At 47.1% G+C, this 26912-nt stretch overlaps 1 protein-coding gene across 15 annotated transcripts in view; it reads right to left on the reverse strand.

Annotated features, from left to right (window-relative positions):
• Nucleotides 1–26912, reverse strand: part of CADPS (calcium dependent secretion activator) — a 222604-nt gene that overhangs the window by 147964 nt on the left and 47728 nt on the right. For all 15 annotated transcript variants that reach the window (XM_052778691.1, XM_052778695.1, XM_052778688.1 and 12 more), the window contains exon 3: nt 25881–26213. In XM_052778691.1, coding sequence (XP_052634651.1) covers nt 25881–26213 — 333 coding nt within the window. The remainder of the gene's footprint in view (nt 1–25880; nt 26214–26912) is intronic.

Consider the following 26912-nt stretch of genomic DNA (forward strand, 5'->3'; position numbering starts at 1 on the left):
TTGTCAGTTGTTTGCTGTGGATGGGTGCCCGCTCCTGTTACCGTGGCAAGCTCCTGGGTTATCTAATGAACCACTGCTGCCAAGAGAGAGCAGTCAGGGGGTCCTGGGGGGGGTGATTTAAAACAGCAGGAAGGACTTGGATAATTCAGTAAGGGCTGATGCTTCCCTCTAAGAGAAATCTTATTTCACGGTTCACAAACTGTAGGGTTGTGCTAGACTCGTCAGTGAAAATATTCCCCGGGATGTACAGTGGCCCTTCCTTGCCCAAGCGCTGAATCTTATAACACCGCAATAAATCTCAGTGCTCCAACGGCTCTCGCCCATCACATCCGCCGGCAGATGCTGGGACTGCGCCTGCTTCACCAGGTGAGGTCAAAAGATCCACCCTTGTATTAACTCCAGTCTAAACGCTGCCTCTGGGATAGCTGTTTATCCCACAAGCTGAGCTGGTTTCCAACATATTTCAGAGGAGCACTGGTGGCACATGCGGGCAGAGGTTTCTCATGCCCTCCTTGCTGTCAGCAGCACCCACGGGTTCCCACTGCTCGTCTGCAGAGCGCTGATGAATCAACCAGCCCGTGCCAGTGGCATGGCAAGGGCAGGCACAGATCCTGTGCAGGAGAAGTGGACATCCTCCCGTGCCATCCCAGTTACCGACCTGCCTACCACCATACCCCCTTGCAGCTTTGCAAGGCTGGGCTGAGGAAAGCTGAGACAAGCAAATGCAGCACGCGGCTTTCCAGCAGGTTGTGCAAAGATACCTCCAGATTTATGTGTAATGATAAATCAAAGTAAATGAAAAACCAGATTCAGCAAAACGGGAAGGAGAAGAAAAAGCGCTGCCTGCCTTTGCAAATGTTTTGCAAGCTGTTAAGAAAAGGGATGGCGGAACACTTCCACTCGAAAGGCTTGTCCTTTCCATCTGTGGCCAGAGAACTTCTGAACCCTGCAAATCCCTCTGCAAGATCATCCGTGCGAGGTGTACAACACTGAAAGGGCTTAAAAACTAAGCTGTCCAGAGGCTCTGACCTCTGAGCATGCCTTAATACCCTCTTCTTATGGCATTGCATAAGGAAGCTTGAAGGCATGTGGGCAGCATACGCTGAGCTATGGCACCACGAAAGAAACTGGAACTCTGGCTGATTGACGCAACCCGAGGTAGATCACTACATTTAGCTTGCTTGTGTTTCCTTACAGCTTATCATATGCTGAATTTCACATCAGTTAACAGGAAGAGAATCACCTGAATTTCCTACACATGACAACAAACTACTATACAGTTCCAAGTAATTTCTACAGCTAGAATTAGCTGCAATTAACTCATCCCAATCATCATGGAAGGAAGATCTACATATCCTCAAATGCTCATCTTTTGATTAAAAGCTTAATGGTAGATACACTTGTCAAGTAACTCAGAATGGGCTTTGGCCTTTGGAGGTAAAGCAACTTGCATGAGGACCTCGTCCAGCAAAGCTGCAGTACCTTGACACTCAGCAGGATTTAAGGTGACGGAATAAGACTTGGGAACATCTCCAGTGGTAACTATGCAATGGCCAGGGCTGGGACAAGGCTTTTGCAGAGGAACTCATGCCACCTTTAGAAGTTTCCCCCTCTGTGCTGAAATGTGCTTGGGGCCAGGGTCTCAATTCCTGTTGATTCAAGCAGAGAACTCAGATTTTTCTTGCTCCTTCATCACCATATTGAGGGATTTTCGACTGACCTCCACGGCTGCGGCACCTGAAAGCCTTCCACAAACACAAGGCGGCACCTTCTGATGGGCTTCACAGAGTCACGGCGTATTTACACATTTCAAGTCAAAACCTCCACTTGCTGGTGCTTGGCAGAGGTGGGTATTTGGGGACAAGAAGGTGTCCTGAGGGGACAGGACAGGACTGCTCCTGTAGGGAGAAGTCCTTTTGAACCGGAGGCGTTGGGTTCCCTGGCTGTGCCGTGCAGCCCTCCCCACGGAGGTCTTTGTGTAGCTGGCTCCCTGGCCGAGCAAGCTTTGTTCCCAGCTCTGATGACAGCTCGGGGATCAGGCCTGAGCCATGAATTTAAAATTCCCTAGCTGGCCTCCTTGTTGACACAAAATCAGATATCCTTCAGGGGCTGAGACCAGGTGGTAAAACAAAGACTCAAGTTCCTCTGCTGCGACCAGCATCATGCTTGGTAGAGATGATGATACAGGTGAACATGTAGATAACAGAAGCTACAGATCATCATGTGAATGATGATCACTTCTATTCGTTAAAAATAGCTAACAAAACTGAAAGAAAAACCATATTCAGAGAGAAACCTGCCTGCCACAGAGATGTAGCTTGAAATTGGATGGCTCTTCTCCAAAATAAATACTCGTGGTATGTCAGTGCATACTTTGGAGTTTGAACTGCAACACTGGTTCTTGCAGTAGCACGGTGATAGATGCTTTTCTGCAGAAGCTCTGAGTGAAGAACCGGCAAAGCAGAGACTTTGGCCGTGAAGAGCAAGGCTTTGGTTCCCTTTTATGCTAAACAACTGGCTATCAGCAGAAAAGGAAGAGAGGGAGCGTAGAGGGAAGGTTATGGCTCCCACTTTTTCAAGGACTAAGACAGCAAAAATTGCAGTACTGCCTGTTACAGTTCATTTTGGTATGCGTGAAGTTTAGATTTATCACAGCCAGAGACCTAAAGAGACTGTTCTCCTGAACAAGGCTGATGTCTTTCACACTGGTTTGATGCAGCAAACTTTCTTGTGAGGTCAGGGAGAAAGCAGTCAGGAGAATTAAGCCTCTAGGCAGCAAATCCTCAGCGTGCAAAGAGGTTGCTACATGTTTTCAGCGGACGGCATCCTAAGGGAGCTGAAGTTGCTCGTCCCACCCGTGACCAGGACCACACTTCTCCAGAAATCTCTCTATAGGTTGCCATTCGACCCCCTTCCTACAGCAATGGAGAACTGGAAGGGAACTGCCCTTAGCAGATGCAGCTATGTGCAGGCCCCCTGGGTTGCACCTAACATCCCACTAATTGGTATCAATTTATCAAAAACCAGAGCAGAAACATCACGTCTATAAGTCCCTTTGGTCAATACAGAACAACAACAACAACAATTATTAATGATTAATAAGCAATCATTATTATTACACTAAATTACTATATTATGCTAATTAAAAGGTCATTCCTTGCCTTTCTTAGAACAGTGCCCTGACAGTTGTGCTCTGAGTCATTCAAAGGTTTTGGAGAAATTTACCTCGGGGAGAATTTCCTGGGTTTAAACGGAAGCAATACCCTTAGCCATACCAATCCTATCTAATTTATCGCTGCATTTCGGAAAAGACACTTCTTTTTAAAATATTATCATTCAGCAACGTGAAAAAAACCCACAAGGATTGGAATCCTAGCTCCACTAACTGGGAGCATCCGTCACCTCTTTTACAGCCTGATCCCCTCCAACAGGACCTATTCTGCCCCTGAAGAACCAGTGGCCCAAAATGGATGTATGGCACCTCTGAGAAGGGCCACGTGGAGCCGCAAGCTGTCGTGTGGGATTTAATCCTGCACAATACCCTTGCAAGATGCTCTGGCACCTGCATTAAGATCAAGGATGTGAGAAGAATTGAAGCAGACACAGAAAAGCAGTGGGAGAGATAGCTATGAAGAAACAAACACAGGGAGCAAAAACGTGACGCTTTTAAAAGCAGCTAGTCCGTAAGGCGAGAGAAGGAGGAGTTCAGTACAAGGTACCACGCAGGGGGAGATCTTAGCAGATGGGGCAAGTCCTCCCATGGGGTATGCCGTCCTCCTTACTTTACTGGTGAGGACGGTCAGCCTAGCAAGCCATCTATGCAACATGGAAAATGCTGTTATGTGTCCATATAAAATGTAAGATAAATAATTTATGTGTACAGATACTATAACAACTACAGAAGAAGATGCTTCAGCTGGAAGCAGCAGCTCCTGCACTAGCTTTACTCTAACTAGCTCAAACCACGGCAGTTGTGAAGCTGGGACACAGACTGGGCATTGCACTGTCCCACCCTGAATCCGGGCTCGGTGCGTGCCTGGCTGACCCCCGACAGCTCTCCCACCGGCTGAGCGAGCCGTGCCGACGCTCGCCGGCGTTGCCTGGGGTGCGGGTGCACCCCAAAGGACAGGGCGCTGCTCCCTGGGGAGATATACCCCACCAGCAACTCCCCACCGCGGTCCAGACAGCGCTTTGCGCTTCCCTCCTTTGCTGCCGTTGGAGGCTGCCACCCCAGCTAGAGGCTGCTGCCGTAGGCTGGCACCTCGCGGGTTTTTTGGGCACCGATGAACCTGTGTGCTAGACAAGGCTCCCAGGCAGCTCCGCGGAACAGCCTCATGGCAGATGCTGCTGGGGACCTGCCCTCGGAGCTGCCGGGAGAGGCTCTCCTCTGCCTCCCTGCCCCGCGGAGCCTCGCTCAGGGCATCTGCGAACGGAGCAGCCCCAGCTGAGAGCCAGGCAGATACGAAGCTGAGATGTTCGGTCTTTCACCCTTCACTACAGAAAACCTGCAGGAGACCCGCCAAGACAAATATTTGTGTCTGCTGGGCACAAACCGCACACAGCCCTGCCCAGGCAGGGGAGTATGGGCAGCGGGCATCCCCCTACAAGAACGGGGATGGGCTTTCGGGGTCCGGGGCTTCAAAGTCCCTGAAAATGGTACAATTTAAAATTCCTCCTAGGCTACGAGCCATCACCTTCCACATCTCATATTGATGTTCAGGAGTGTGGCAATAATACATACATGCAGTGTCACGAGTGTTGAGTCTTCACCATGTTATCACTCTGAGGACAATAAACATTTTCTTTTCTTCTTGTCGGGGAGCCAAATGAATCCTAACGGCTTTCCCGACCATAACACACAGACAGCGCCAGCTACAGACCTCTATTTCTAACACATCAGCTGTAAAAGGCAACAGCCTTTAGATAAGAGAGCACCGAGGCTTTGGGGGCTCCCGCCAGACCCAGTGCACAGCAGTGAGAACAATTACTTTTTTCCAGAACGTGTATCGCACGTAATAGAAAATATTAACTCACGTTACAAATATTTGTAAAAAGTCAGACATAATGAAGCAATTTGCAATTGAAAATTAACAATCTAAACATTCAGTGTAGACAGACAGCATTAAATATAACTGCAGTTAATGTGAGCTGATTTAAATAGAGATAATACAGCAGCAACAGAAAAAGGCAGTCAATCACATTCCCTGTCATTAACATCCTTCTCCATGTGGAATATTATTATATGAAGCTTTTGAGCTGCTCTGCTCTCCCGGCGGGTGCAGGAGAGCCGTTTGCTGCAGCCTGCTCTGGCCAGAGCGGAGGGATGAGGCGTCTGTCTGTCCACCACCGTCCGTCTGTCCATCACCACCCGCCTGAGGCTGCACAGGCCACCCTGCACACCTCAGCCCCAGACAGCCATCACCACGAGATGGCGAATGGAGTCAGCTTGCTATCGAGCATTTTACGACACTGTCTGCAACCCCACACAGCTCGTTCTTTGCAGACGCTGTGTGTGACATGGACCCCAACATCTTGCGTACGGGGGGACCAAGGCAGAAAAGAGTCCGGTGCCACCCTGCGGGTCTTGCACTGTGTTCATAAAAGCACCGCTAGCTTTTCTCCAGTCGTCCTCCAGGCTTCACCCACTGCCTCTTAATTATCTTTACCTAGAGCTCGGATGGAGCCTCCAGGCAGAGCCTTTCCATCCCCATAGGGTGGAGAGCTGTTTTTCACACCGTTTCACTAATTATTCTTTGTATTTAAGGCCAAACAAAACGCTAGTTGCTCAACATCTTCATCCCAACCCAGGCTAGACTACCTCAGCTTTGGCACGTGCCAGGATGAAACACAGCTGGAGAAGAGGGAGAAGCACCCACCACCCGCGAACGCCGGAGGGGCAGCCCACCCCAGGAGGGCAGGCAAGGACAGGACTGGGATATGCCGGAGGAGATGGCACAGTCCTCCGCAGCAGAGTTCCATGAACAAAAGATGACTGATTTAAGGATGGGACGTGGGATGGGTGGTGGGTCAAGCCTCACTGTAGCTGTATGGTAACTCTTCCAGACAGCTCCTCTGCAAGGAGCACTCTGATCTCCTGCTTTTTGAGGAAATACGGTTTATTTCGAACTACATTCAGCAAGGCATGACCTCTTTCCTTTGAAATTGTTACCAGGGCAGGAGGCTTTTGCTTACAGAGTTAGGGAAAATATATTGGACGCTCTGAGAGTACGGCATTATAGTCTCTGCTATTGTTAAGGTCTCTTGGTGCTTTCTGAATGGCAGTGCATTGCAAAAATAAGGTGATAACCTGCTCTCTGATCCCATTTCATCTGTATTCTACCCTCAGTCTTCCCTTTAAGCTTCCACTGAGGGCAACGCACTTCATATGCAGGAAGGACATGCAAGAGAGTAGTGCAGAATATGCAGCTGGAATCCAGATGTGAGCCAGAGTGCAACCGTGACTGCAGGTCCACAGCGTCGGTACCTGCCCATCTCAGACAGCAGCTGCCATTTTTTTTAGAAATTAAGAAAAAAACACCAATGAAGAGATTAAAGAGAAAAAACAATGCTTGAAGCATTCTCATGGGATTCAGCTTTTTTTGCATTCTGCTCTGTAACCAACTCAAAATTGCACTGCTAGAGCCACCCTGTTACTTCAAATGAAGGTACCATCAGATGCTACCGGCTATAAAACCACAGGAATATACACGTATGGAACCTACAGCTGAAACTCTTCCCCTCTGTTGCTTATTATTAATCAAACAGATCTATGGAAATCAAGGGGAGGAAAGCAGTGCTCAGGGCACTGGAAAAAAATAATGCGTGTGTGCAGCCACCCATGGGGTCAGATTGCTGCCCTGGCTGCATACTCGTGCAGAAGAGCAGCTCCCTCTGCGTCCCCTTCTGCCTCCAGCTGGAGTTATAGGGAAAAAACAACAGGAAAAAGCAGCCTCTTATGGGACTGATGGCCTAAATGCTGCGAACTGTTAAGGAAGGTGGAGAAGAGCGAAAGAGCTCTTGCTGGGAACTGGCACAGCTGGGAAACGCTCTGATACCTGCCTGTGCTGCTTCACAGATGCAAGGGAATCAACTGAAGATCACGCTGTGACCTTGCATGAAAGCTGAGGGAGTAAGTGAATCATTTGGCTTAGAGGCTGAGCAAAATCCACAACAGAGCCCACCCCCTCAAAGAGCATTCATTTTCAGCCAGTTTTCCTTACTAAGTTTTCTGCAATCTAAAACCCCTAAGCTGTTCTGTTTCTAAAATGCTCAGATCCATCTCAAACCCATTCTCTCACTCTTTTTTGGGGGGATTTAGAGTGGAGGATAAAATATTGCTGAAACGACTCAACCAGTTCCTTGAAAATCTGAAAAATGCTTCATTCATCGCAAATCTGCATATATTACAAACCGCGTGCAGGCTCACTCCGCAGGATGTGTTTGCTGAAAAGCGAGAGATGTGAGATTGCCTCTTCCATATTCCACCGGCAGAAACCCAGCAATCCTCTCCCGTCTTCTCTGGAGCCATTTTCACACCCGGCCGAACATCTCCCAGCTGTGCCAGATGTGTGCTTTCCATCGTAGGTAAAATGAATGGAGCGGGCGAGAAAGCAGCCAGCTCTGCAAGTTGCTGCCTCATATGAGCAGGAGACCAGCTGAATAGGGAGCAAGTACCTAAGCATAGGGAGGGGAAAATGGGCAAAGTAGAAAATCCTTCTCTTTAAATGTATTTATTCTTCCTCTCCAGCTAAACCTGTTCGCCCAGCAGGCAAGGACAACTGCTGGCACTAAGGCAGAGGCAGCAGAGGCAATGCTCACTTGCAGTCCTGCTCACAGAGCGCCTGGCTGCATTTGCACACCCTGCCATGCTCACTGCCACCATTAGCAGGACAAACAGAAACCTGGCACAAACCTTTCACCGCTCCTTGTGAACCACCTTCTTTGCAGGCGCCCTCCAAAATCGGCACGGGGGACACCTCATGCAATAGCTGGTTTGCAAGGCTGGCACTGAAGTGAAGGTAATCACCTCCCGTTCCCACCCCAACCATCACGCAGAGTTATGCAGGTTTACGCTGCTGGCAGCTTTCTTAACTGCACAATGACACACACTAAAAATATTTGCCATTTGGACTAGATTTCATGTTTAAAAATGTATAACAAATCATTACTTGCACAGCACAAACCTTATAGTTTCTGCTTCAGAACAGATGGGAATTTGTAACAAAGTTAATTTGGCAAAGCAGCGTCCCCTCATCTGCCATCACCTCATCTGCACTGCCACGCAGCACCGAGCGCTCCATGCATCCCAGTCCTGCTTCCTAACCCGGGTATTTCCATAGCAAAGGCTTTTGGCTGCAGGTGACCCAGGAACAGCTCCAATCTGCCTGGCTGCTGGGCTCCTTTTCGGAGCCCACCACAACTTTGCTGCAGACTAAAATGAAATAACCAGCCTAGACAAAGTTCGATTAAATAATGGAACTATTTTGATTCTATGTTCAGCCGTAACACTGATAATTTCGTGGTGTCCAAAACCCCCCCAGCCATGTGAGGCTGATGGACTCCCAGCCCAAAATGAACTATTAGCCCCTTCCCACACAATCTCCTGTACACCCCTAGTAAAATTCAGCCTATAGTTGCTATGTTAAGGCTGTACCCTCCATTTAAAATCGACCTTATTTGACAGAAGAATATCCACTGTATCCTTCAGGAGAGAGAAAGGCTGTCACAACCTTTGCCCAGTTCTTCCAGCCCTGACTATCAGAAGTGCAGCCGACAGCGTCTGCTTTGATCCCAGTTTTACTGCACTTGTACATGCACGGTTAAAGATCGCTCCGATACATTTGCAAACAGATCAAATTACTTTGGACCATTTCCCAGGTAAGCCAAACTGTTAGTCCTTCCTTATCCTTTCATGTGACTCCCAAGACCTTTCCAACGCATTTTTATAGCGCAGATCCCAGATATGGATATAGTAGAGGTCTTTCTGCCGCCCTATAGAAGGATAATGGTATCCCCCAGTGTTTCCTGAGGTTCCTCTGCTTATCTAGCCAAGACCTGGGTAGCCACTGTAGTTACAGCATTGCCCCTGAGCTCAGACTCATTCATGCGCAATAGTCCTCACAGTCTTTTCAGAGGCTGCTCTGAAAGCCAAATCCTCTCCAGTCTGTTCAGCACCCCACAAGGGTGGTTAGTCCCTAACTTACACTCACCAGATCCCAAAACATCCTCCTCATCCCCATCCCTTCGTCAGCACTCTTTCCCTTCACTCTCTCTTTGGAGATACATGCTCTTCCACTGCGTTGTTCAGTCCTTCAGTCTTCATCTCATCTTTGGCCCTGCCCTCCTCACGGCTCCAGGCACACAGAGTTCAAAGCCCGGCTCTTCTTTCATGCTTTCCTGCAAGAGCCAAACCTTCACACATGCCGAAGGCTTGGCTGGAGACCTCAGCACGCCCACTGAGGCTGTGGCTGTACCCTGTACTCCTTGCTTACACCAATGCCCTGAGATGCCTCAGCATATGCCCCCAAGGCATCAATCATACACAAGCGCTTTGAAAACCCTTCACAACTCAGTCACCACCTTCCCGGCACCTTGTTACCTTACTGCAAGTCTGACTGTTGCTTCAACTTCATTTATGACAGCTCGTACATCCTCCTTGCTTGCTTTCCCTGTAAGTCCTCTCCAGCGTCTCTTTTGAAGCAGAAAAAGGAAGAAAAAATAAAAGGCGGAGGGGAGGATAAAAAAAAAGGAGCTGATCCTCCTCTAAAGTTTGCTAGAAGTTATCTTGGAGGTTACAGGCTTGCATCCTGAGAAAAGCAGGGGTAGCACAGTTGTTTTAGATGCTGGAAAACAGAGTAGGCAAACCGCTGTAGCAAAGCAGGACCGGCCCCATCTCCAGTTCAACTGCGTCCACACGTTCTGCCCAGGAGGGTTTCCCACCAAGACATCCCAGGGCAGCTGGAAAAGTTCTCCACACAGATCACTACCTTCAGACCAGAGGGATGGGTTTTGCTCCGTCTTAAGGCAGGAATCATTACAGCCTGAAGACAGCTTTACAGCAGGCAGCTAATGTCATTTTTGAAAGGCAATGCTCCTGTTTCATGCTGAACTCTGTTTTACTTGGATTTTTCTGAGCCCATCCCTTGCTGTTATTTGCTGTTAGCTGCTGTACCAGCACTGCTCTTCCCTTCTGCGGGGATCATGTTGGCATAGGCCAATTCATGTCCAACAGAGTTTGTCCCTGTTGATTTCCAGTTTCATGTGATTTAATGCTGTCAATGGGCATTTACTCCTTTTCCTGCAGGACTTGAGCCATTTTCTCTTCCTCTCCTCACCCACACCCCTCGCTAGCAGTCTGACACACCTCTCCTCAGCAGCCACCACGCAGAAGGAGTTTTGTTATTAATGATTCTTATGAACTCTCCGTCTTTGAACAGGAGCGATTTACTTTTGATTGATATCTGGCATCCAGTAATTTCATGCAACAGTGGAGAGAGATTCCCTTCTGCTGTGGCATGCTGGTATGGCATGAAGCCTTAGGGAGACAGATGTGCTTGCTCTCCTGCCCTTGCATCCTGCGCTGCCCTTCCCTAAACCATCTCGTGCATCTATTGCTATCCTGACTGCAGATGAGACAAAATTTAAGGCATTGAGACACCAGCTCTCCCAGATATCAGGGTGAGTTAGTGACTTGTAGTGGTTCACATGGTGCTTCATGTGACAGTGATAATCACTGCCTTGGCCTAAACAAAATGTATTTTGATGGTCATCATCCAGAAAATCACCCTTACTTTGAAGCAGACCAGGTCTTTCCAAGATCACTAACGACGATGCTCAGATCGGGGCCCATACTCTGACGTTACAATGCCAGTGTTTTTGCTGGTATATTTGGGATAGAAAGAGATTTTTTTTTTTTTGGTTCATTGACGCTGCTTATGTTTTTAGCCATACAATGGATAAAACTGCAACTGGCATTATGATAGGAAAGTTTAATGATCTCAATTATCTCCTTGAACGTATCTTTGGCTATTTTCATCTGCAGAAATAAAACTTCTACCGGCTGCCAGACATCCTCAGCTGTTTTGCAATCGCCATACACAAAGGCGGAACAGATTGACCAAGCAATGACCCTGAACAATTGCCTACGTTAAGTGGTAATAAAGAAGATCAGGAGTTACACGGCTGGCAAAAGAAATGCAGGGGAAAGGAGCAGAGTCACCCCCTGCCACCGACCAGGTGGTGCTGGGGGAGCAGCAGGGCTGCAGCTGATGCCACCCAGAGAGAACAGCAGCACATTAATTAGCCAAACCATTAGCAAAACTGGTGGCCAGTTTTCTCCTCTCGCTTTGCTAAGGACCACACTGTCAGCGAGGACTTCCCAGAGGAAAGCTGTTGTACCAACCTCGAAGAAACCAGGCGGTCCTCATCGCAAATACTGCAGATGTTTATGGGAAACGCAGAGTTTGAAACAGACCCTTTCCCAAATACTGCTGCTGCATACTCACGAGTGGTCACTGTAATTTTTATTACAGACCTTTGATAGCATATAAGCCAGTATTTAGAGTGCATTGCTCTTCTGTTAATCTAGCCTGTACTATCCTCTCTAACTCTGTTCCCCCCAAGCATATTCAAACCGTGCCACTTTCGTCTGACCCGACAGTCACTCTCCTCCACAAAGTTATTTTGGAATCATTTTGACAGTGGCAGCCACAGCCCCTTCAGCTAATTTACACTCAATTGCTACTTAACCATCTGAGCACAACTGTTCCCAGCCAAAATCCCCTGTTAGGGAGAAAAAGGCCAAGTAAAGAGAAAATCCACAAGCAGAAAGGTGAATAAGAACTGAGTTAGAAGGTGACTGAAAATGGCTGCTCGATATTTTACATTTTTCAGAATTTGGATATGCACAGGAGGGAAGGTAGGGAATGAGACTTCAAGCCACAAGGAGATGGTGGGTACAGCAATGAGAAACTGTTGCTTATACAACAGCCTGCATCAGATATAGAGAGCACTGGGTTTTAATGGGATTTTAAAACAAAAAATGAAGTGCTGTGTTTGGCAAATGACATGCTTATCAAATGTCACAGGCATCACCTGATTTAATAAAATTATTGTGTCAATAGTTTCTCCATGAAACCACATCTCTGTTTTGCAGCTATTTTATCAGTCCTGGTCTCAGCTCTGCAGGCAGGCGCACAAGACTCCTGGTAATGGCAGCCAAACACATGCCTGCAGCTCATTTCACCAATGTTGGACAACATGAGCTCACCAGCAAACTGGCAGAACTATCAGCAGGATAAATGACTGGTGTTGAGAACAAATAAGAGACCATTTAATTATTCTACTATTAGAATTTTATTATTTAAACCATCCAAAAGACTTTCTCACTGTCATCTCTGGAGTTAGCTAGGTCACAAAAGCAGCTAGTTATGTTTAGCAAAACCCTCCACAAAAGCCAACAGCTCATGGTCCTCAACCTGGGAACGAGGAACCTCTTCACTGATGCTCCTTCTGCTAAGGAACAACCAAGGAGTAAAGCCTTACACTCGATGCCTCCCTCCAGCATCCTCCTGCAATCTGTGTTACCCGCCAAGATCTCCTAGCTTTGTTGGTGACCTGGTATTTTGCTTTCTGTGTCCTATGTTTTACCTTTTTATGTTGGTATCTGGAGCAAAATAACCTCAGTATAGCTCTTGCCCGATTTCCCTTCCTGTGGACTAATGACAACTGGAGACCTGCAATCTTGCTGCTGTTGCCAGTATAGTTGTAAACACAGGTGGTAGTTGGTCAAGATGCAGAAATGAGAATGGGGCATGTCCCAGCACCCATGAGAACGAGTAGGTACATTTAACCAAAACTCAGCAGGGCGTTGGGCAAAGTCTGTGTGCGCTTCTCTGTGGGTCACTGTCTGTCACTGTGCTTGCTTCCTCCCCACCACCTTTTGTCATTGCAAACCTCACTCCCCTGGCAGCATGTTGTCCTGGTTTTGGCTGGGATAGAGTTAGTTTTCTTTCCAGTAGCTGGTATAGTGTTATGTTCTGGATTTAGTATGAGAAGAATGTTGATAACACACTGATGTTTTCTGTTGTTGCCAAGTAGTGTTTAGACTAAGTCAAGGATTTTTCAGCTTCTCATGCCCAGCCAGCAAGAAGGCTGGAGGGGCACAAGGAGTTGGGAGGGGACACAGCCAGGGCAGCTGACCCAAACTGGCCAAAGGGATATTCCATACTGTGTGATGTCATGCCCGGTATATAAACCAGGGGGAGCTGGGCTGGGGGGAAATTGCTGCTTGGGAACTAACTGGGCATCAGTTGGTGAGTGCCGAGCAATTGCATTGTGCATCACTTGTTTTGTATATTTCATTTATTTTATTATTATTATTGTCATTTTATTATTGTTGTTATCACTATTATTATCTTCCTTTCTGTTCTATTAAACTGTTCTTATCTCAACCCATGAGTTTTACCTCTTTTTTTTTCCTCAATTCTCTCCCCCATCCCACTGGGTGCAGGGGCAGTGAGCAAACAGCTATGTGGTGCTTAGTTGCTGGCTGGGGTTAAACCACGACAGACGCTCAGAAGAGGACAGCAAAACTACGCATCTGCACTTTGTTCTCCTTTGTTGCGGGAAAAGCCTATAATTTCGGCCGGCCCCTCCTCTGCCCACTCTAAGGAAGGCTTAAGGCTCAAACATGAACACAAGAGCACGCAGCTTGGCTCCCCCAGTGCCCAGGAGCCCACAGGGCACAGGAACCTGGTTGTGACTGGGAGCCCAGTGACACGGGGACACCACAAGGTTCAGACTCCAACCTCCAGCCCCCACTGCGCTCTCCTGGGCCACCAGCACTCGGGGCTCACGTACAGCCGTGCTGGGAAACTCTGCTCACTTCCCTGCAATAGCTGTCAATGTTTAATAACAACAGTCTCCAACTTTACAGCATCTACAGCAAAACACGTGCCCCTGAAGCCTGACTTTGAGCTGGCTGCACAACCTGCAGAGAGACTTATACCTTTCTCCTTTGCCATCTAGGTCTTCCCATATTACATGAACTTCAGCTCAATATTGCCTTTAATCTGAAAATACTCTTTGGAAGGAATGGCTGTCACACCATCCTACTCTTTGTTAAATGGGGGGATGCAATAATTTTCCCTCTTTTGTTGCAATGACGTTTCTACAAAGACTTCACACCGAACGACACAGAATGTTGTGCCATCACCTCCCTATTTTCTTATTGTCCTCTATTTCAGAGGCAAAAGAACTGGACCAAAGGCTACAACACATGAAAAACGCATAGATCACTCCTGCTAGGAAATATCACTGCCACCCTGCACTATACAACAAAGTCTGTGCAATGGAGGCCAGCACGGTTTCTGTATGACTTTAAGCTACTACAGCTGTCTTTTAAATACACGAGAGGCTATATTTGAAGCTGTCTTGTATCTAATTCCCCATTGAACTTGCACTCTAATTTCTCACAAAACATGAATAGAATCAGATGTTCCAGAAAAACCATAGTATATTGAATATGAAAACTCAACACTGAAATAGAGGTAAGGAACAGCTTATATAAGTTGCATTCCCTGTAGTTTGGAATATTGTGACTGAGCCTTTGAAATGCATGAAATCTAGTTTGTTGATCATTTCCCAATTCAAGTCAGCTCAGTGGGAACAAATACGTGCCTACTTTGATATCCTTTTGAAGAAAATTCTTGGCACCTCATTTCTCTTAAGAAATACACCTATTCTCTTTTTATTTTGGTACTTTTTTTAGACGCAAACTGGAAGATTAACCCAGCTGTATTTTATATTCATGCAGTACTTTCTATGGCCTGATCCATCTGACTCCCAAAGTTTTTTCTGAATTAAAATGACACTGTCTATCACATCCCAAGCTGTGGCATGAAGCATTTGTCAAGTGACGTGGAAACACTGGTAGTCTGAAGAATGAAATGTAGGGAGTAGAGGAAAGGACTGGTGAATAACACATCTATTTTTTAAATAGATCTCTTTTCTGAAATACTGAACATGATATCGATTGCAACGGGGTAGAAGCAGCCTTGGAGAAACCACCTCTTTCAGAAATAAAGATTAGAGAAAACTCAGTAAAATATTAATACAGAACTTTCAAAATATTCACTTAGTGGATGATGTATGTCACAAGAATGATCTCTCTATTTAAGACGATAAAAAGAAAACTGAAAGAGTAGTGTGTAATGTCAGGCTAGCACAGCTCAATGAAAACCAGTCCAGATTCTCCAACAAGACGTTGCTGGTTGACATGAAGACCCTGGAGCTCTGGCACAAGCCTCCAGCATGGCCATGTATAACCCCTGCTGTGTGCAACTACGACAGTATCTTTCCATTTTGTTCATGAGATAGGCATTGAAAGTTCCCCAGGAAAGCAATAAGATTTCAGTGATAAAATACAGGAGTGAGGGTTGAAGTGCTGCAAAGCATTGAGGTTTTCATGTGGAATTCAAATTAGATTTAGAGACCTACATGCAAAATTAAATTCTAGCAGCTCCATTGTATTTCCAGTTAAAAGGAAGAGAAAGAGAGGCATTAACATAGTGCAGGGTCATGCACCAGTTATGTCTTATTAAGTATTCCAGCCTTCCTTAAGATAAGCATCACATATGGGTTCTTTTGCAGCTAGCAGTTCCTTGCTTAAAGAGAGAGAGGTCTGGATAACACCCCTTCTGTCTCCCAGGGCCTCCTGGGCTGATTGACAGGAACATGTACTGCTGGGAACAAATGCTGCTCGAAGAAAAAACAAGATTACTGTCTCCGAAGGGGGCCAGTGGGGTCATTTCGTTGTCACGTCTTCTGCTCACCATCTCTGGGTGAGGTAAAGACAAAGAGGAGGAGTGATATTTTCCTTTCCTAATAAAACACAGGACATGCTGAGGAACTGGTTTTTACGGATGGTGGCTTGCACTGAATTCAAAGTTAGGGAAGCAAGAGAGATCGCTCAAAATAAACATGGCATTTCGAGAGTCGAATCCCACCTCTGGGAACCAGACCACGTGGAAGCCCAACTCAGAATTCGCACTCCAACCCATCTCAGTTACGTTTTAGGTTCTTTTTTTGGAGGATCAGCAATAAACACCTGATTTTATGTATCACCTTTGGCTACTGCCTCCCCCATGATGGACAACGTTTGGCTTGGCTTCTCCTTGGGCAGACCCACCAGGTGTTTTGAGGCTAGGCCACCCCGCGCAGTGGCAATGTGCCCCACGAGATCGTTGGGTTTTTCAGTGCAAAGGCGGAATTCAGCAACTTCTTCTCCACTTGCTCCCCCATTTCTATCAGTAGTCTCCTCTCTGCCAACACAAAGGTAACACCTCTGGGGTTTATATTTTGTGCCATCCCAAATCTCCTCTCCACTGAAATGGTTTCAAGCTATAATTCCTGAATGTTGTCACATTTTATGATGCTCAAGAACTTTTCCTATTTCTCTAGCTTCTGCAAAACCTTCCCCACCACTTCAGCATCTCCCTCTGCACAGCTGTGCCAGGAATGGTCCATCTTCCTGACCCTCCCTTCTGCTCTGATCTATTCCTATAATAAAGCTCAGAGCTGGAAGCAGCCAGGTACTTGCAGAGGCAGCAGACACCAGAACAGGTCTCCCAGTTAATAATCTCAGGGCCAAAGTGTTTCCCTTCCCAGAGACCTCTGCTAGCCTGCAAATGGCAGCATCAACAGATCAGCACATCATCAGCTACTTCAATCCTTCATACTTTTCCCCAGTTGCTCCTTCCTAGAGCCAGGAATTCACCACTCAACTTATTGTTTCCAAAATGCAAGGTGGTAGTAGGGAAATGGCATTGTATTAATAAACATACATTGGAAATGAGGCTCCTGATCCGATAGGGGAAAAAAAAAAAAAAAAATCTAAGCAGCAGGAAAGTCATGCCAACACCTAGATTTTCAGTGAAAGCAGAGAATTAGCAGTCCCTAAATAGAGGGGTTAAGGTAGATTGAAAATGTCAAGTCATTGATATTTTTAAGGTAACCATGGTTATTTTTTATGCATTCCTTTGCAGCATGAATGCAGATGATGAAAAGTATTCATGGGCCAATTGAAACAAAAATAAAACTGAAGAGATATCCTGATGGCAATTTAAACCCTAAACTGCGGAAATTAATCAGTCCACCCAGACAACGAAGAGCGTTCAGCTGATACGGCACCACAAAAACCCCTAGCTAAAGAGATGACTAAAAACCATTTCACAAAGGATGAACATCTTGAAAATCATCCTGACTTTAGCCCTAATGTACCTGCAGGGATCAATACTGCTGTAGCAGGATAGATCTGGCCTGATGCGTGAAGTTGCCCATGTGGCCTCTGGATAAAGCACAAATGTTTCTAATTTAATTTGTACGAGCTGCTGGGAATGCAGAGGACCACTGGTCCCGGCATTCTGCAGCCCCTCAGTGCTGCCCAGCAAGGGGTCACTAATGCTCTGGATGCGTTAGTCCTCTCTACTGCTGCTTCTTGAGATATTTTTGCATGCTTTTCCATTAGGCTAACGAGCTCTCTTGGTCACACTTGCCTCGCTGGCAAGTGGTGTCACCCCTTACAGTGAGGGCAGGGGAGCAGCACAGCAGATCGGAAGGGGGGGTCAGGAAACAGCGAGTTGTGACAAATAACGACTGAGTGCTCTATTAAGCTAACTAAAAGAGGGCTTTGGTTCGGAGGAGTCCCCATGGACTTCTGCAGCAAATAATGAACTAAATCCATCTCCAGAACGCTGTGGCGGAGGGGCTTTCAGCAGCCAAAACATTTGCATGGCAGCAGAGAGCAGAAACAAGAGGCTGTTCCTCTGCTCCAGAATCTGTCTGGATGCTGAAACCATTTTCTGTCCCTTGAATAATATACCATAACGAGCCACCGCTTGGTTTGGTGGAACAAGGGACATTTGGCTAGGCTGCGGAGAGGCATCCACACCCCTAAACCCAGAGGGAAGGCTGGCAGGAGGTAGCGTGGGAATGATTCAGTGCAGAAGACTTCAGTCTAATAAACATCTCTGGTTAGTGTTAGAAGAAAACGACTGACTTTTCCTCTGCAAGTCTTCACTATTGTTACATGACATTATAATTTCTCTGCTAAACATCTGCTCTTCAGTTGCACACTCTAGCCTGGTTTCTGTAAAAGGACTGTAAAACCAGAAGATCTCCATAGCAGGGCCAGAACTGGAAGTTCCTAGTGCACGAAAACATACATCCCCAACTGGCAGCTAACAGGGTTAAAACACCCTCTGATTAAATGAAAGCATCTTTAATTAGTTTAATTGACCATGCCTCAGCCAAGACCATCTGCTCAGCAGCATTTGCCTGCTCTTTGCAGGAGCGATTGATCAGCCATAGCTAGAGAATACAGCATTAGGCTACATCAGATTTATTTTGTTTAATAGAAGAGCTAATTTGCTTTAAATTTAATTACGGGGGCCAAGATTGTTCTCTAAGTCCATAACAGCACAGAACATAAGCTGATCCTACAGCTAATGGACGCACATGTAGGTCCATACGTGTCTCTGCAAATCAGACGCTCGGTGATGACAGCTTGGGGGAGCAGGTCCCACCCTGGCGGAGAGCAATCACTGCATTTTCCTCCCCAAAAGGCAACAGCACTGTGGCACACTGCTGGGCTGGCAAGGCTGCCCTGCTCACCGCCATGTCCTCTTGCAACCGGCCTAGGTCTTCCCCACAGCTCTCCGTTGGATGCTGGAGGAGACCGGGTGTCGGATGCTGGAGCAGACAGATGTCCCATCTCAACTGCCTCTGCTGCTCCTAATTATAAAGACACTAAACGATGCATCCCATGTAGGGTCACTGTTTCTGTACCACATGGGACTAACAGGGACAATCAGGGGACCGCTCTGTACCTCCTGGGTGACCTTCATCAGCAAACCTCTCCCAAACGGGGTGGCTGGCAGCCGAGGGTCCAACGGAGGCAGACATCGCACTTGGCCCATCCCTGACATTGCACCGTCCCCTCTCAGTTTCTCTGCCCTCCCACGCCAACGTCACTCTTCAAAGTATCGCACCCTGAGCCGACGAAGAAGGGCAATTCCCCCTCCTCCCCAAAGGACCACATGTATCTACGTTGTGTTATTATGAAGGAGAAAATTTCATTCGCTTCCCAACGCTTTTTTCTTTTTCAATTTCCCATCAGGCACTAAATCACTGCTGTCTTTGGGAGATGCTCGAGCCCTGACAGGCATGCTGCGGCTGCCACTGGCTGCTACAGGAGTAATTACAACCCTGCAGAAGGCTCCAGGCTGCCATTTCCGTTTCCATGGAAATAAATACTGAATTACTGAAAACAGAGTATGATGCTTTATGGATTTTGAGGCTTTTGATCATCTCAAAACCACCTTAACCTATTTTATTGGTGGTGGCTTTGTTTTAAGGCGGGGGGGGGGGGGGGGGGGAATAACGCTCACAGTGTGGAGATAGGCGGAACAACCAAAAGGTGTTTTGAAGGAGTGAAAGAGGGGGAAAAAAAGCCAAGGGGTCTGGCTGATGCCCTGCGGATTTGCAAGGGGGACAGCAGTGCTGGCTGAAGCTGCTGGTTGTCCACAGCATCCAGGTATCCAGCCCTGGAGAGAGGATCCCACGGAGGCTCACTGGTCCTTGCCTGCAGCACCCCCCCCCCCAATGATCTGTTTGCAGGGACTCTGGGGCTGAAGCAAACCTCCTGCCCTTTTGGAGGGGTTGTTATAGCCAGCATTAGTGCTTAAATGCCCAGAACTGCAGATGGCCATTTCATAGGCATTGAGCTTCAAGATGAAGCTAGAATAAAAAGGAATTGGTTCATGTTCTTTAAAAATGATGAATAGGGAACAGAAGGGAGTGATCTGACACTAAACCCCTGTATCTCTGACTTGAAAGAACACGGAGATGTGCACAGACAGGTAACTCCACGCTGTGCGCAACGACCTGGGCTTAATTGTCATTGCAAGGCATGCCTGGGAATTTTTCATCACAACAAACTAAATTAAATACTTGGTTTGGGGAGGATACACACAAACCAAACATTTATTCTGAGGTCACCTTAACCTTCATCTCACTGTCTGAGCTGTTACAGTGCCTCACAGGGTTTTCTCTCCCTACTTGTTTCTGCCCTAACTTGGGCTGCATCTTCCAAGTACCACCGCAGCATCTCTGCAACGGGCTCAATGCACTGCAGTGAGTCAAGAAATGAACTTTGGGGAAACCACCTGAACTGCAGAGATGAGAGAGGGGCAGAAGGTGAGATACCACCTCAGCAAATCATCTCTAATACTGACTTGAGCTAAAATCAAACATTTGATTCAGGACAGAAATCCTAAATATCTTTTCTGCTAACACTTCTGAAACCAATTTTTTTGGCAGCGGAACTTTCTGCTTTGTGAGAAATGTCAGCCTTTGGACACAGTGTCCTAATTCAGCTGCAAAAATAAATGTCAAAACAGTGAATTCTAGTTTTAAGCCAGCTCTGGTCATCAAAATTTGGGTTGAAGTGTTTCCTAGCTAAAATCACAGGCCCCCAAAACTTATGAAACAATTGCAGTTGCACTGGTTAGAGGCTTTCAGCCCTTAATGTGAAAATAGCCACCAGACAGCGATGGGACTTGGTCTGTGTTGTAGCCCACTCACACATGCATGCTTCTCTGATGTTTTACCTTCTACCTGGATGGACAGGAACAGATGCTGAAAAACCACGACCATGTATTACCATGTATTACTCAGCAGGCTTGACATGCATCTATTTAATTATTTGTTTTCAAATCTAATATCTAAGGGAATTAGATGAAATTGGAAGCTTAACACAGGTATTTTCCACGTTTAACAAGAATACCAGAGTGTACGCGACACTTCAGGCCCAGGAAAGAAGAGAAAGTCCAATTGTGAAGCCTGTGAATTCAGACAGTCCTGCAGGGACAGCCCAGAGTCCCACGCTTCCTCCAAAGCAGGAGGATGGAAGTGTGCAGCTCATCGCAGATGTGGTCTGGATATCAGCTACTGCTGCTGGATTAACTGAACAGCACTGTACTAGCTCTTTTTCTTCTCACTGTTGCTAAAAATGACTTTCAAACACAGTCTGAGATAGAAAAGTAAATCACTGCCCTATGGCTGGGGAAGAATAAAATGGGGAGAAAGCCACATCCTGATTTTCAGAGATGCTGCTGCAATTCAGCCATCACGAAGGTCAGTGGGAAACACAGGGCTCATACCCAAGGAAATGCCAACTGCAGCAAAGACCCAAGTTTGCAATTGCCCAACACTTACAGAAAATAGCTCCTGTATGACCCTTCCACAGTCACAAGTTAATTACAAAGCAGAAGAGCTAAACTCAAGCCTTGCCAACAGGTTCTGGACCAGAAACCCAAGACTGAAACATGCTTCTCCCTCCACAATGCCTCTTGCACAGCAGAGGAGCTCGCTGCTGGCACCAGAGATACTCAATTCCCACACTGACTCCAGTGGAGCAGAAACACCAAGCCACATAGCGTGTGTTATGCAAAAAACTTAAGCCTCTGTGTATTATTTAAAATGCTTTAGTCAGAGGTTGTGCTTAACACCACCGTTATCTCCACAACCATTCTGCTACAACACCACTTCCCATCTTTGTTTCCTAAAAGCCTTTCCAACTGCATCAATCCCTTTTGCTCTGTTGCTATCCCAGATCCTGCTATATCACTGCTATCACATTTAGAATATACTTATCTCATACCACCTGGGGATATTGTATTAAAAAAAAAAATATATAATCCCTTTAGAAATCACCCTCCTTCTGCACAAACAAAATATTATTTCAGAAGTCAATGGAAATGCTGTCCTAGTGATGTAATCGTCATGCAATCAGTCAATATGATGTAACAGGAGGCCACATAAAGCACCTTCCTTCCAGACTGCAGGAGAAGTTCAAGCAAGTGTTAGGGGCTCTCGGCACCACTCCTGCTCACGCTTTAGGAGGAAAATAACTAGGCAAAGCCTTCTTACCCCTTGCCTCCTTACACAGCCCCTGGGGCAGTTGCACCCTGCACACCAAAGCAAGGGAGAGCATGTCAGACCAGCCAGCCCCTCTGCTCCCAGCAGACGAGAGCAACAGGAGAAGCTGATAGGCTTTGCTTTTCTAAAGACAGGTGATTGACTGATAAACTGCATTAACAGCCCCACACTGCCGCTCCAGAAAGAGTGATGGCATTCAGACAGCCTGCCAGGGAAAAGGCTCCGTTTCCCAATTCCTCCCATGCACGGCAGACAAGCGTAGGTCAAAAATAAGCGTAGTTTATACAGTGCCAAACCACCATTGGGAAGCTTGTGATTGCCCCCAGAGTTGTTTGGGAGGTTTGCTCAGTCTCAGTGCAAAGCCTGCGGCTGGCACCATGGCAGGCTGCCGAGCCAGGGTCCGCGGTGGGCTCCGGCAGGAGCTGCCTGTCCGCTGCCCAAGGGAGGAAAGCAAATGTATTAATCACCCATCATGCACAACTTGAGCCTGCACGGCGTTTCTGGGAATATTGTAATTTCAGCACATCCAGGAAAACGCCAGTGGTTTTGTTTTAATTAAAGCTTATTTACAAACAGAATATATACAATATTTTGTTCTTACAAAACAGGTGACAGAAGCTTCAATCAAATTATTACAAAAAAAATTTAAGTTGTACTTTCAATTAATTCTGACGACACAAGAGTCAGACTGACAGAGTCACTGTGTCTTCAAAGGGAGGCAAATGAGCACTGCTTAGGCTGACTCTGACCAAAACACAATCCGGACCAAACCAAAACAGCACAATGGAAATAAATGACCATTTTTAGAGGCTATGGGGCCAGTGCCCCAAAGCTCAACAGGTGTGCCCTGTGCTGCAAGTACAGCTCCAGGTGCAGGCTGAGAGGTGTTTGCAAACCCAGCCGGGAAGGGAGCTCACTGCTGACTTCAGGACAGGCTGGCAGAGCAGAGCTGTTTACAGAAGACGGCTTGTCAAACAGAGACAGATGCGGCAAATAAAATTTTATGAAAATGTGAAGTGGTGGGGCAGGGGAGAGAGCAAGCAGCTGGAAGGAAGTCCTGCAGAAGCCAGTCCCAGCCCTGCCGTGGCCACAGCACACATCTACATGCAAAGCAGGGAGCCGTTCCTCCCCTCCAGCTGCCCCAGGTCCTCTCCCACCCAGCACCCATCCGGGCTGCTGCAATGCTGTACATGCAATTCTCCTCTCTCCAGATGTCTCTGGCTTTAGTGCTGTAACGTTGGCACGTGCTTCTGGCTCCCTAATTGGTGTCAGACTTCCCACTCCGATGCAGAGCGGCTCAGCGCAGTCCAAGGGGTTACAGCACGGGAGAGTTTCCAAGCCACGAAGCGCAGTGCCCAGGCCTTGACTTGCATCTCCAGCCTGCAGCAATCGGGCACCCAACTGCCATTGTGGCTTTGAAATCTGCCCTGTGTGAACACCAAGAGCTTTTGCAGTAGGAAATAAGTTGCTACTAAAGTTTAGGTGGGAAAGGGAAAAATCTCCTGTTTCAGGGCTGATGCCGATGCTTCATCACAAGAGATCAGGAGGAAGCTTTCATGGGGGGAGAGGGTCAGGTTACCGCATCACTGCTCATTCCGTATCATCTTCTGCTCTCCCCTGCAGCTCTGCTGCAGAAAACACACTAGCCAAGTGGCATGCACCTTCGACTTTTGCCAGGAACCCCCCATACAAGCTAAGCAAACAAAAACATATGTAGGTTGATAGGTTTTACTTATACCCTACAACAGACTGGCTGCAAGCAATGGCTGAGACCCTGTGGGAAGAAGTAGTGGTCAACACCGATTTTGGTGCTTCACTGCAAGATGGAAGTGCAGAGCAGCTGCTGCTGTTCTCCTAAGGGCTGCTGCTGGCCAGAGAGCTCCAGACATCCCTCTGCTATAGCCCAGATGACATGACCACAGGTAACACCAAAATAAGGGTCCCCACAGCAAAGCCTGCAGTTTCCCTGCGTGCTTACTGCTGCCTTCACTACAGCACCTAACGGGAGAAGGAGCAGCAGAGACCTGCTGCCACCTCCGCTCCCCACGGAGTAGGCTCCCACCCCACCATGCTGGCACCATGGCACCGTAACCACTTGTACTGTACCCCAGGAAAATACCAAAAGGCTGTACAACTGCTGGCCTGGCAGCTTTCTGAGCCGTGCCTTGTATAAAGGGCTTTCCCTTCTGCATAGCTAATCCTCTCTATCCAGGTATTAAAACCAGAGTAACTCCCGTGCTAATACTTGCTTTCAACAGAAATGACGTCTTTCTCTAAAAACTTAAATTACAGGTTTTCTGCCTCTGAGTATTAGAAAAGACCCAGAATTAAATCCTTCACTTTCAGAGTAAAACCAGGACCTACTGCAGGAAACACGTTGCTCGATGCAATGGGGCAATCTGCAGGGAGCAGCCACTGGGTTCGTGGTGTCAGCCAGAAAGGCTCTCATAAGCAGAGATCATCCACAAAGCAGGGCAGCCCCGATTAAATACTGTTTTCTGCATCACCGGGACCCACAAAGCAAGAGAATAGGATCACACACACGCTCATGCAAAACCACCCTAGTTCCTTAGCTGAGCACAGGTCAAGGGAGGATGAAAGACACAGCGTTTGAGTTGGTTTAAGTTAAAAAAAAACACTGCAGAACTGACTCTGCTCTCAACACATCCCTGAAGACATTATGGTTTTGATTTTAAAGAAGTCCTCCAACAGAAGATGGAGGCATAAAATCTGGTTTGTAAATATAATTTATGAGGACCAATGCAGTCCTTGCTGTTGCATTTTTGCTATGAAGATGCCTTACTCAAGGATATTTATTATCCTCTCCCTACTCTGCCATTAAGGTCTGAGATGAGGAAAAACAAATGCAAGATAATTAAGCTCTTTACAGGAGAAAAAACAGACCAAACATAATTTTCTATGTCTTAAAAAGAATTGGAAACGTCTAGACAGAAGACAGACAGAATTGGTCTCAAATGTATTAGTTTCAGTAAGGAGTTGAAGCCCTGAATTACGGGGGAGAGATTGAGGTCTGCTCCTCCTCCGAAAACATTCCACAGCATTACCTTACCCTCCCTGTGACTCTGACATCCTTTAACCTGCCTGTAATATTTATATCCGATAGCAGGGGACCATAATCTGGGTCACCAACAGCCTGGACAGCCACCGACAACCCTCAGCAAGAGCTGCTGGAAATGCAAGCAGCACTACAGAGTCCCAGCTCTGCGCCTCTGGGGAACTGGCTCTTACTGGGAGAGAAAAAGACAGGAATGGGAAAAGTTTTCATCTGTCTGGGAACTCATAGTGCAAGCAGAGCCACCCTGAGGTCATGGGGGTTTGGGACACTCTCTCCTTCCACCACAGGCACGCAGGGGTCACAGGGGCTCCGTCTACTTCAGGAGAACCCGTACAACCTCAGTAAGTGAGTTTGCATAAGACATCTACCCCAGGGGCATCTGAGCTTCAAGTACTAATAAGGTTATTGCAGGCTGCCAGAACGTACTTCTGTCATTTAGATTGGTGATGTGACAGAGGAAAGGCAAGCAAGTCACAGCAAAACAGCCCACTTAGGCACCATCAAAGACCTGGTCATCCTGACACAGAGCTGGAGGAATAAAATTTTCCCAACTCAGCAATCCTATGGGATTTCACAAGAAAACAAGCACAAACAAGAGAAGGAGGCCCACTTGGACAGCCAGAACAAAACTGGCAGTGCAGAAGTCCTGCCATGAACCAAACCCCCCTTCCTTGTTGGAAGTTCTCTCAGAAACACTCTGGTCAAACCCAAAGTTTCCAGTTCATAATAGCAGTATTTCCCATTGGCAAGCCCTTCCCCAAGAAAACCCCTTCCATTCCCACCCAGCCTGGGAGAAGGACCTTACCTGACATGCATTGTACAGAAGCTGATGCTCAAATTTCTTGATCCCCAAAATGTTCTGGAACATCTCGTAGAGCTGCTCCTTGCTGAGGATGAGCTCCGAGGCAGCGCTCGCTGTCATCCTAGCCTGCTGCTTGCGGGGATCCTCTTCCCCACGGTAAATAGCATCAAACTTAGCCATCCAAGAGCTCAGGACCGTTTCCTTGCTGAGGCCATCAATTTCTGGCAGGCTGCGCACTCTCTTCTCAATGTGCTTCTTGAAGACCTCCCGGGAGTCATTTGCTGAGCACCCTCCGCTCTGCACCATTCTAGCAACACGGTCACTTTTCAGGAATACCTGCAAAAAAAGGGTGACTTCAGATGGTGTCAGTTCAAAAAAAAAAAAAAAAATCCCCCTTAAGTACCACAAAACGTGGTTTCACTGCTGGGAAGCCCACTAACTGGCTGCCAGTACACTTTCCAGCTCCTCACTCAACAACCACATGTTGCCAGATGGACAGAGGTTTCCGCTGTACTTTGGGAAGCATAATGAAATCAGGTGAAGCTTCTGCTTTGCATCCGCTAAAATGGAACATTTTGATGCAATTAGGACTTCATGCGATGTTGTGGTCGCACCTCACCAGATACGTAAATGCACTTTGGGAAAACAGGATTATATTTTGCTCTATCAAATGTTTTAATAAGGAAGTTACTGCACAACAACATTCACCTAGCCAAGTTCTGCCCTGTTAGAGGGAGCCCAGTCATCTTCCTCAAGTCAATAGCATTGCTTTGCATTTATCCTGGTAGCCAGGCCCCTGGGAAACCTCTGACCTGTGCAAGGAGCAGGCTTACATTAAGCTACTACACTGGAGAAGATCTCTGCAGACTACCCTGCTGTCACAAGATGACAGGAATGGCCTTGTATTAATTAATTTAATGTTACCTTCAGTTAAATAACATGTGTGTCCCCACTTCTCCCATACCCTGGTCTTTCCACCCTGGGCAACCAGCACTGCAAGAGCACCGTTAAAACACCCTGGGAAAGGACAAGGAT

The sequence above is a fragment of the Harpia harpyja genome, chromosome Z, assembly GCF_026419915.1.
Source record: "Harpia harpyja isolate bHarHar1 chromosome Z, bHarHar1 primary haplotype, whole genome shotgun sequence".
Lineage (NCBI taxonomy): Eukaryota > Metazoa > Chordata > Aves > Accipitriformes > Accipitridae > Harpia > Harpia harpyja.